The 12185-nt window shown below is 44.8% G+C and overlaps 1 protein-coding gene across 2 annotated transcripts in view; it reads right to left on the bottom strand.

Annotated features, from left to right (window-relative positions):
- LOC147634585 (protein EARLY FLOWERING 5-like) overlaps positions 1-12185 on the bottom strand; it is a 57235-nt gene that overhangs the window by 21054 nt on the left and 23996 nt on the right. For both annotated transcript variants that reach the window (XM_086803698.1, XM_086803699.1), the window contains one exon: positions 10473-10566. In XM_086803698.1, coding sequence (XP_086659824.1) covers positions 10473-10566 — 94 coding nt within the window. Of the gene's footprint in view, positions 1-10472; positions 10567-12185 lie in introns of those variants that run through there.

Genomic DNA, 12185 nt, shown 5'->3' with positions numbered 1-12185 from the left:
TGCGTCCGGGCCTCCCGGTCCTTTCGGGTTGACGGTAACTCCCCTTCCTCTACTTCCCGCCGTGGAACACCAACAACGACGAAATCGGCAAGGTCGTAAGACTCCAAAACGGATTCCATCATCACCTTCCATATGCCGTAGTTGCTCCCGTCCAACTGACAGTCCACCGCGAACGTGGGGAGTGTCGGGATCTTCACATGTCTCTTGGCCATCTCATACAGATCTGCCATCGCGGGGATGTACTCTGAAAAGGGTGGGTGGGTGGGAACAAAGAAGAACTGATACCTGCAAGTGGCTGTCCAGCAAATCAACCCGCCTTCCTCTTGCTTCTCCTCTTCCCGATCACCCCAAAACAGTCCACCAATCAGCCACAAAACAGTCCCCTCTTGCTCACACAAATCCCAAGACCTATCTAGAGCCTAGGGCTCTGATACCATGTCAGAATACGCAACGGAGATGATGACCAAATCTGGGAACACGAGCAAAAACGCAGGCAAAAAAACAGCACAAGAGAGAGAGAGATGTAGGCGTGTAACTCTGCTCTGATATACACAAGAAGATCCCGAGGAATGATACAAATAAGGCATGGGGGCTGAGGACCTATATATACTTCCCTGGAAGGGCAGTCGGCCAGCACTAAAGTGCCCACGACTGAAGAAAAGAGGTCCACGACTGCATAAATGCAGTCGGCCAGCTATCTGGTGCCCACGACTGATCAAAACCAGTCGGCCAGCAGCAAGAGTGCCCACGACTGATAAACACCCAGTCGGCCAGCACTGTACTGCCCTTGGCACCCTCTGGCAGCCCTCCCAAGCCTCAGAAATTGACACGATCCCACAACTATGCCTGAGCCTCCCGCTCTTTTCTAGTAGAAGGTAAAAGCTCACCCTTCTCCAACTTTGACTGTGGAACTCCAACCACAATGAAATCAGCCAAATCATAAGACTCTAGGACAGACTCCATCATCACCTTCCAGATGTCATAATTGGTTCTGTTCAACTGTCGGTCCACCGGGAATGTCGAGAGGGTGGGTATCTTCACATGCTTCTATGCCATCTCGAGAAAATCTGTCATCTCAAGGGTTCACAAGGTCTTGTGAAGGGAGGGTGGGTGGGAAAAAAATGAAAAGAGGTTGCAAACACTATGCAAGGTGGTTGTCCAGCAATGATGGCCGCATTCTACCTGCTTCTCCACGTCTCGAACAGCCCAGAAATTCTCCAATCATCACCAAAAGCCACAAACCCTCAAGCTCTCACTATCTCCAAGCTTCAAGCCACCAAGGGCTCAGATACCAAGTCAGAATGCACAACGGAAATGAGACAAACTGCTATGAGAGAGAAAACGCAGAAGTGAGAAGCTATATAAACTTTGCTATATAAACTAGATCCGGTACAGAATGATACAAGAATGGTGTGGGGCGACAAGGTGCTATATATACTACTTTGGGGAACAGGTCGGCCAGTATAGAACAAGCTGACAGCCCATAATTGAGGCCCATGACTGGGAAAATCCAATCCGCCAGCACATGATCCAGTCGAGTAGCAAACAGACCATGTCGGCCAGCAGATGACAGTCCCCCACGACCAGATAAAACAGGGAAAAAACATGAAAATGAAGAAAAATGGAGAATACTCCTAACTGGGCGGACACACCCACAACAGAGGCCCTCACTCCCTACTGAGTAATATGGTACAGACAAGAGATGACTGCTAACATCTCTAACTATTTCTTCGCTATAGTCTCGTTAAAAATCTTTGCATATCGGATGGCATCATCCAATGTTTTGTTGCGATTAATTCTGATCTGGAGCTGATATCCATCAAGCAATCCATCCACAAAGAATCCCAAAATAGTGATGAGGTCCATGTGAGTTGCCCGAGCCTACAACTGTCTAAACTTCTACAAATACGTGTCAAAAAGCATATTCTTCATTTCCAAATTTTTGAACTTAGACACAATATTATCATGTGCACAGTGTGTATCTACCGTGTGCTACACGCACACAAGACTAGCTTCGAGGTTTGGGGAAGCTTGGAGCTAGGCAGGCTGATTGACGAGCTGAGTTAGGGATAGACTAATGGGTGGGCACCCAAGTATGGACGGGCGGGCGTCCAAGTGTGGACGCCCGATGACCGGCCAAGAGCCTATTAAAGGGTGGCCAAGGTTAGTCATTAGTCATATAGAGTCTCGCGTGATTTGTGAGAGCTCTATGGTCTGGAGCCTGGATCTAGTGCAGACGTGCACCTGCTTTACGAAGCCGAGGCCGGCAACAGTCTTGAGGCTCGTGAGGGTAGCTTCGTGGCGGTATGGGACGTCGCGAGGTAGAGATTGGTCGGTACATCAACCTAGTTAGCTCAACTCGTGGCTCGGTGGGGACAGCCAAGACTGTGGGCTTGCCCACGACTGTCATGGTTGGGAGGTGAGTCAGGCCTGCACCCCTTTCTTGCTTATTTGTTTGTTTGCAGGTTTCGAGTCTTGAACCAGGAGCGTTCTACGAGGAGATCCTTTGGGGTTTTGACAGTGGTATCAAAGCGTGCCTCGTGAACGAGCAAGTTGGTAGCTAGAGAAGATGAGGTCAAAGAAAGGTATGTGTTCAAGAAGCTTGCTGTTTTGTTTATGCATGCTGCTGTTTTTTCAGATAGTATGTGCTTTTTCATCAAAGAACCCGTGATGGAGAAGGTGGTCTAGTAGGGTTGATTTGTTTTACAAGAAGAAGGCTAGATTCGGTGTTTGTGTAGTCGCATGAACAAGTTGTGAGAGAGAACAGAAAAAAAAAAAAGCATGTTTGCTTTTGTTAAACGCGAGAGAGAGAGAGAGAGCGAGCGAGAGGTGTGAACGCTGGCGGGCATTGGCGTGCTGGACGTGGGCTACCGGAAGTTGCAGGCGGTCAGACAGGCGGACGCCTAGGCCTACGTAGACAGGCGGACAGGCGCCTAGGCCTACGCAGCCAGGCGACCAGACTGACAGGCGCCTGGGCCTACGCAGCCAGGCGGCCAGGCTGGCGGGCGCCTGGGCCTATGCAGCCAGGCGGCCCGGCTAGCGGGCGCTTGGGCCTATGCAGCCAGGCGGCCAGGCCTATGTAGGCGGCCAAGCCTAGGCGCAGACCGCCCTGGACGCCTACGCATAGGCGGCACCGGCAAGAAAGCGTCAACGGCAGCCAGGTGGCCGACAACAGCAAAGCAAGCGCCGACAACGATAAATCCAGGAGGGAAGAGAAAAAAAAACCAGAAAAGCATTGAAACGCTGATTTGGGCTGTTTCGGTTTTTTTTTAGATTAAACTTTTTTTTAAAGAGTTTAAAGGCCTCTCTAAGGTTTAAAGGTGTGTTTTTTTTAAGAAAGCAGAATATACATATATACATATGTATACATATATATGTATGCATATATACATATGTATATATATATATGTATACATATATATGTATATATATATATATATATATATATATATATATATATATATATATATATATATATATATGTATGTACATACATACATACATACATACATACATATATATATATATATATATATATATAATTTATTTTTATTTATTTTTTTTAAACACAAAAGCAAAAGCTCAAGTTGCTTTTGGGGAAGGTCATATAAACCCCTTAAGTGGGCTTCTTGCCACACATCTCTCAAGTTTTCAAGCTCTCAAGCTCTCAAGTTCCCTCGCACTTTTATTGTGCAAAGATCGAAATTTCTCTCCACTTGCCCTCTTCACGATGTCGACCCAAGAATCGGAGTTGGAGCCCCTTGTCGAACGCAAAGGCTTGCCGGCTACTACGGAAGATACCGATGCCGATCTTTTTGACGATTATGTATCAAAATCAAATTTCCAAGAGTTCAAAGTAGCTCTCGAAGCTTCGTCTTCGGAACGTCAAGCACAAATTGCCACCCAGATGCAAGCTTTGCAGAACTCCATCTCTCTCTTGATCACTGCCCTATCTACTCTTTCGGGTATGGATACTTTGGCCTCTGCTTTAGGCCCCAACATTACTCCGGAACCGTTCGGGGACGAGCAAAAGCAACGTACCAAGGAGATCGTGGACACTTGGATACATAAGTGGCAGGTCCATTTTCAGTTTCATCCATATGATAATGGAAAAAAGATCCAGTTAGCAGCAGGTTTCCTCTCAGGCAAAGCTTTGCTTTGGTGGAAGGAACTCAACCCTAAGCCAACGACTTGGGCACAATTTGAAGACGTCTTTAAGATGGAATTCCTTAAGAAAGAGGATGATTATGATGTTGTTGCCCGGTTTACAACTTTGATCATGACCTCGCAGCACCTCACTTATAAGGTCTACCTCTAGAAGTTTAGAGACTTGCAGATGAAAGCTACAAAGATGGATCCCACTACTCTTTTGGGGTTCTTCGTAGCCGGTTTACCAGACTCATACCGTTTACAGGTTAAAAATAACAAATGCAAAACTTTGGACGAAGCCATTCATTCAGCTCGTATCTATGATGATACAATGGTCTCTTTCAAGTCCAAACCCGTTACCGAGCAGGGAAACAAGCACAAAAGAAAGTCTCCGCACCAATGGCTAACTCGACAAAAGGAAAGTCTTCGGACCAAACTTCGAAGAATCCAAGTTCGACTCCAACGAAGAAGAAACAACTACTTAAGGCTTTGAAGCTCAGGAAGAAGGGCCGTTGTTTTATCTGCGAAGAAAAAGGACACATGCGTAACAAGTGCCCGAAGCAAAAGGGTGCAAAGACCAACGCAGGACCCAAGCCAAAGGCAGCTAACCAGTTGTCTTTGACAAGTACGTCAGTTACTGTACTTTCTCGCCCTAGTACATGTTCTGATTGTTTGTTCAACTCTAAAGTTTTTGGCTTGCATGATCTTCTCCGAGTTTATGGAGAAGTAAATGGCCATAGAATCCACATTCTTCTAGACCCTGGCAGCTCACACAACTTTGTTAACTACAAACTTGTGCAGAAATTGAGTCTTGATACGACATCCAGCGATCATACCTATAAGGTACGCCTACCTGTGGGAAGGCAAGTATGGGGTCGAAAGGTGGAGATGCTACCAATCCGGATTCAGGACTACAAAGATACTCTAGAATGCTATGTTATGCACCTAGAACATGTAGACTTGTTATTAGGGATTGAATGGTTTAAGACTCTTCAAGTCCAGATAGATTGGTCTAGTCATATTTTTTCTTTTCAACATAGGAACACCCAGTATAGTATTGTATACATCCCTCTCAGGGACCTCTTGTAAATACAGTCGATTTTGGAAATATAATGGATTCTTCTTTGTATACTGCTTTCCATTGTGTATTGATTCCACTTTCTTCATTTCTCATACCTTCTATGGATGGCAATGAATTAAGTGTATTTGAAAGCAAAGAATTACAGAAGATACTTGATTCGTTTCAAGATGTATTTCCTAAGGAACTGCCATCGGGTTTACCACCTGAAAGGACAGTAGATCATCATATTGACTTGATCCGTGGTGCTGCTGAGGAAGATAAGTTGGCTAAACAACTCGAAGATTATTTGAGGATGGGCCACATCCGTCCAAGTAAATCACCTTGGGATACACCTATGTTGCTTGGAAGAAAGAAGGACAACACCTAGAGAATGTGTATAGATTACAAGAGATTGAACAAGCTGACAATTAAGACCCGTTATCCTCTCCCTAGATCAGATGACTTGATTGACCGGTTAGCAGGAGCGAAATATTTCACGAAGATAGATTTACGTACTTGCTATCACCAGATACGTATTCATGAAAGGCGTGTTGAAAGAACCGCCTTTCGGACTAGGTATGGCCATTATGAGTTTCTCGTATTACCTTTTAGGTTAACCAATGCTCTAGCCACTTTCCAACAAATGATGAACGATCTTTTTCGTGCACATTTGGGAAAATCTGAGGTGGTATTCCTGGATGATATTTTGATATATAGTCGTACTCTTGAGGATCATGTTAGACACCTCACGATTGTCTTATCTATTTTAAGACAAAATCGACTATATGCTAAATTAAGTAAATGTGAGTTTTTTATGACAGAAATCATTTACTTGGAACACAAGATCACTAGAGATGGATTGAGCATTGACTATGACCGAGTTCAGAAGGTTCTCGACTGGCCTATACCGCGAACAGTGAAACAACTTCGTTCTTTTCTCGGTTTTGTTGTTTTTCTTCGGAAATCTGTGCGAGAGTACTCTCAGCTCACACTACCGATGACCGACTTGTTGAAAGGTCGTGGACGTAAGTCAAATCAGCCTATCACTTGAAATAACGATTTGGATATGACCTTCAGACTTTTGAAAGATAAAGTCAAGAAAGCACCTATCTTAGCATTACCCGATCCTAGTCGGCCTTATGTTCTTGAAACTGATGCCAGTGACTATGCCATCGGGGCTTCTCTATTTCAAGATGATAGACCGGTTGCTTTTGAAAGTAAAAAGCTCGCCGACACTCAATCTCATTGGCCAACCCGTAAGAAGGAGCTTTATGCTGTGATTCATGCTCTCAAGGTTTGGAGACATTATTTATATGGCTCCAAGTTTGTGGTATTGACTAATCATCAATCAATCAAGTATGTGTGTGATGCAGATGATTTGAGAGGAATGAAAGCTCGTTGGGCTGAGTTAATGCAAGATTTTGAGGTGAATACTTTGTCGTTCACCGAGATTTCTACTAACTTATTTCAGTCATTGAGAGGGCTTTGCAGGATTGATAGTTATTTTGGTCCATTTTGGCAGAAGATCCAGGACGGGAGCTCATTGATTGACCAAGAATCAATGACTGAACAACCTACCATTCAGGCTGCAAGAGGCCAGTGGATGATTCGGAATGGTTCACTATTCCGTAATGACAAAATTTGTGTACCACAGATCTCGAACATTAGGTCCAAGATTCTTAAGGAGTGTCACGACGCCCCTTCTGCTGGACACCCTGGGGTACACAGGACGCTATCGTTAGTGAAACACACTTTTTATTGGCCAAAGATGAAAGGGTATGTAGAAGATTATGTTCTCAAGTGTCAAATTTGTCAGGCAAATAAAGCTGAACGCTTAACGCTTTAGACAGGCTGGGTTGTTGCATCCTTTGCAAATCCCAGGTAATAAATGGGAAAGTATTTCCATGGATTTTATTACCGGATTGCCAAGAACACATCAGGGGCCACGATTCTATTTGGGTTGTGGTAGATTGACAAAAATGGCTAGATTTTTACCAACCCGGAAGACTATTACCGCTACGCAATTAGCACGACAATTTATCGAGCAATTGTTTAGACTGTACGGGTTTCCGCAGGACATAGTCAGTGATAGGGACTCTAAGTTTACGAGTGATTTTTGGAAACTTGTTTTTGAGAAGTTGGAAACAACTTTGAATTTGAGTTCCTCAGATCACCCTCAATCTAATGGCCAGACTGAAAGAGTGAATCAGATTTTAGAGGATATGCTTCGGACATATGTATCCAAAAGACAGAGTTCATGGAAGGATTATCTTCCTATGTTAGAATTTGCTTATAATAACAGTACTAAGCATACGAGTACAGGTTTTAGTCCTTTCATGCTTACGTATGGTTTTCAACCTAGATCACCTGTTACAGTAGGATTCTCAGGACTTCACCATGATGCAGCACGTAATTTTTTGCAAGATATGCAAGAAATGTTACAAGTTGCGAAGGAATCTATTAGAAGTTCTCAAGACCGAGACAGATTTTATTCTAATAGACATTGTTCATCAAGAGAGTTCTCTGAAGGACCGATGGTGTATTTGCGAGTTCCGAAAGATTCCGAGACTTTACGAACACGTCTATCTTCAAAATTATCCCCTAGATACTGTGGACCATTTCGTATTACACGACGGATTGATCGCATATGAATTGGATTTGCCTTCTCATGTGAAAGTTCATCCTGTATTTCATGTCGGTAGACTTAAGGAAGTACTGCGTGGAGCACACCACTTAGTTACTTCTCAAGAAATCATAGATGTCGAGGACACGACATTTGTTCCACACGAACCTAAAAAGATTCTTGGATTTCGTGAAAGAAGATTGCGTAATACGCTTCACGGAATACAAGATCAAGTGGAAGGATCGTGTTAAGGAGGACGCTACATGGGAGACATTGACTACTCTTCATAGAGATTACCCTGGCTTTTTTGTGAGCTCAGGAGTGAGCTCTTAGAGGAAGGGGAGTATGTCATGTGCACAGTGTGTATCTACCGTGTGCTACACGCACGCAAGACTAACTTCGAGGTTTGGGGAAGCTTGGAGCTAGGCAGGCTGATTGGCGAGCTGAGTTAGGGATAGACTAACGAGCGGGCACCCAAGTATGGACGGGCGGACACCCAAGTGTGGACGCCTGATGACCGGCCAAGAGCCTATAAAAGGGTGACCAAGGTTAGTCATTAGTCATATAGAGTCTCGCGTGATTTGTGAGAGCTCTATGATCTGGAGCCTGAATCTAGTGCAGACGTGCACCTGCTTTACGCAACCGAGGCCAGCAGTCTCAAGGCCCGTGAGGGTAGCTTCGTGGCGGTATGGGACGTCGCGAGGTAGAGATTGGTCGGTACGTCAACCTAGTTAGCTCAGCTCGTGGCTCGGTGAGGACAGCCAAGACTATGGGCTTGCCCACGGCTGTCATGGTTTTTGGGAGGTGAGTCAAGCTTGCACCCCCTTCTTGTTTATTTGTTTGTTTGCAGGTTTCGAGTCTTGAACCATGAGCGTTCTACGAGGAGATCCTTTGGGGTTTTGACAAATATCATACTCATCCTTGGCTTGCAAGAACTCTTCCCGGAAAACTCTCTCAAAATCTACCCACGTCATGGGCTTCAATTGTAACTCTTTCCACCAAGTAAGGACTTTTCCTGTCAGGAATCAGTGTACCATGTGTTTATCTTTTTATCCTTGGGGAAAGGATGGAACTCAGTGTGTGTACCCCATCCGTGAAGAAGCAAAGAGTTAACTATCTCCTCGGTCTTCTGTTTCCGCTCCCCCATATAGGGCTCTGGAGTAAAAGAGGGTGCAACTTTAGATGTCTCAGCTCCCTCTGTTGTCACCAAACGTGCCAACGTTACTTGCATAACAACAATTGTATTGGCCAGGTTCGCAATTTGTTGCTCAAGAAAGGTCATCCTGGCATTGGAAGTCAACCTTAGTGTCCACCATCACATTGGCATCCTGATGGCCATCGTCAGATTGAGCATTCTCATCCATCCCACCATCGTTCTATAATTCATCAGCCATGACAAACCCAAGATAATTTGCTGCTAGTCAAGGAAAACTTGCATGTCGGGATGAAGCATCGCGAAAATCTCGCTCGTCCACGATTACAAGTTCGAATCCCGCACTTGGAAGCTCACCGTGTACTTTCAGCCCTCTTAACCAACGAGATTGTCCCTTGAATCTAGAGAACTCCTAAGCAACCACCTCAAGAGGGGTACTTGTTTCTAAGTTTTTTCCCAAAAAACTAGTGCTTTTCAGTTTTAATAAAAAAAACTCACATGTGCTTTATTGACTTACAGCTTTCCCCTTTTTTTAGAAAAAAGCCATTGCCTATGCTCAATGGGAAAAACTCTATTGCGTTTCCCAAAAATAGACAATGCTGCTTTTTTATGCCTAAAACTGCCGGCCTGTGTCTGTCATATGAGCATGCTTTTCTGGTTGCTGACCTGTGCATCTGCCTGCTGGTCCCTGTGCTTTCCTGCGCAGGGTACCTGCTAGCTGCCCCACCGTGCTGTGCGCTCCCCTGCTGCCGACGGCTCTGCTGCAGCAAAGCGCCTTGCGTGGGCTGGCTGGTCTTGGCCAGCTGGCTGGCTGCGCACAGCAGCTCCCTAGGGTGGCCATCCTTGGCTGCCCTAATGCTGGCCTCTTGCCATCAAGACATCAGCCACCTAAAGGCCTTCTACTGGGTACTCGCTACAGTCCTAGCATACATCAGCGATTCAACTTCTCTCATCCCCTCTGACACATGAATACACATGCAACCTCAACGCCAACAAAAACCATGTACAACTACTGTAGTGCATCAATTTGATAGAAAGAAGGCCCATTCAAGGAGGGTCAATGATGTATAGCCTCGCTCCATATGTCATGTGGCGGCTTGTCTTATCATGGATCTTGGGCCCAAGAAAACAACTCGTAAGTGTGTCCATGTCCCCACAAGCTTGAAGCACTCTCTGTGCAATGACCTGGGCCCAAGGATCATGATCTTGATCGTACCAAAGCAGCGTCAATTGTCTCTACCTTGGATAAACTTTTAGGCATTGAACTTAGTCTTTCACTAGAATGGAACTCGTCCACTTTCCAACCAGAAAATTCGGATACATCTACTTACTGTTTTTTTTTTCAAATAAGAAGAGCATGCATTCATAGGTTAAAGAAAACAGAAAGATCCATTGTTAATTGCAACCACTCAACCATTTTGCACTAACAGTCAAAACTTACGTTTTCAAGAATATAACCACATGTAGAAAAAGAAAATTAGTCTTACTCATTGTTTCGAGTTTTCGGATCTGTTCCCTTATGGCCTCTGGATCCTTTTTAAGAATACCAACTTCGCGTACTTTTTTCCTCTCCTTTTTGTTCTGGAAGAAAGAGGGGGAGAAGTAGAGTCAACATCCATAGGACTTCTTTCCTTACTTTTGCTAGCATAAAACAGAGCACAAGAAGAAAAAGAAAAGGCGATCAATTAAGGACAGGCAAGCAGTTACAACATTACCTTACTTTCAGGGAATTAATGCTATGACCTGGCCTTGAAATAACCAGATTCTAGCGGCGGTTTCAACAGGAAAGGTAATGCAGAGATAAGAGAAGAAATGAGAGACCTGATGCCGTGTATTTCATCCCTATGAATTAGATGCATGTATCAACTTTCAAGTCTACTAGGGAACACTATGATTAGGGTTAGAAGTGTTTCAGGTCATTGTACACCTTATCAAAAAAGGGACAGATGCCATGAGTGTAGCGAGGATAGCATGAGCAGAGAATTTGTCTAGGTGCACTATGAAGGGATTTCTAGAACTTCAACAAAATAAGCATACCTATGATGGAGAAGGTGAGCAGTGAGTTTTGGACAGCTTTTGGCTTGATATGGCAAAGTCCCAGCCGAGTTTGTCTGCCCAAAGAGAGCATAAAAGAAGCAAAAGTCCTTTCCCTCATCATGGGCTGGTAGAGAGCAGGACAACTAGCTGAGCAGGAGCCATTCATGCATTACAGATCCAAAGCTCACACCTTTTTAGCAGCTTGGGGTCAAAAAAATTGTGCATCAAGCGGAGGACTGAGAGAGCACAATAGGAAGATTTTCCGCTTTTTGCCTGGTAACTTTTGCACTTCCATTTCAGTAAGCAATTACTCCACAAAAGAGGGGAAAAAAAAGGAAGAGGGGGGCATGTTTTGCAAATGATGATGATAGGTGTAGAACACTTAGGCCTATGTGCTAGGGTTTTCCAGATAAAGAAAGAAGAGTGCGGCAGAATTGCACTATTGCATGCACAAAAGCTTTACTACCTAATCCAGAGTCCTAAGCCTGATTAAGAACAAGATGTTGATTAATGAAATGATTAAGACATAGGAGAGAAGAGAGAGAGAGAGATTTGGTGTAGAGTTTTCTTTGCATTATGGTACAAAAAGGTAACATAAATGACTGTACGTCTGCCAGGCCCTTGGGAGACCTCTGGCCTTCTACAGGATTTCTACTGACTTCTATGCTTCTTCAAAAAGGTTCTTATATGTGGACTAAAGGTGCAGGTCGGTTCACTCTAATGTTGTCAGCCTGTTGTGGACAAAGGACAATGCATAAAATGTTATTAAGTGCTACGCTTAATCCCTTGTTTGTCCAATCTGCTGGCCGACCAGCTGGAGTTTGACCAACTGCATGATTGGGTGCCCCACGTGGCTGCCAACTGAAGTGCAAAGTTTGCTGAGCGATCTCTGCTCTCCTCCATCTCTGCTCTGCAGTGTGCACATTGCACAAGTTCTTGAGGCTTGAGCGCGCCAAAGCTCCATCTAAGCTGCCATCAACCTTCAATGGCCTCTTCCTCACGAGCACCAGCAACCCGTGTTGGGGGCAAGGGTTCAGGTTGGTCTTGGTGGGAAGAGGTGAATGCCCAAAGACCCGAAAGCAGGGGAGGTTCACGTCAATGGCGCTAGAGGTTACGCCCATACACATGAACAAGTGGGGCAAACAAGGGGAGAGCTCACCTTC

Source organism: Cibotium barometz, chromosome 10 (assembly GCF_041138505.1).
Source record: "Cibotium barometz isolate CiBa-2024 chromosome 10, ASM4113850v1, whole genome shotgun sequence".
Classification (NCBI taxonomy): Eukaryota; Viridiplantae; Streptophyta; class Polypodiopsida; order Cyatheales; family Cibotiaceae; genus Cibotium; species Cibotium barometz.
This window is presented reverse-complemented; position numbering and strand designations above follow the sequence as displayed.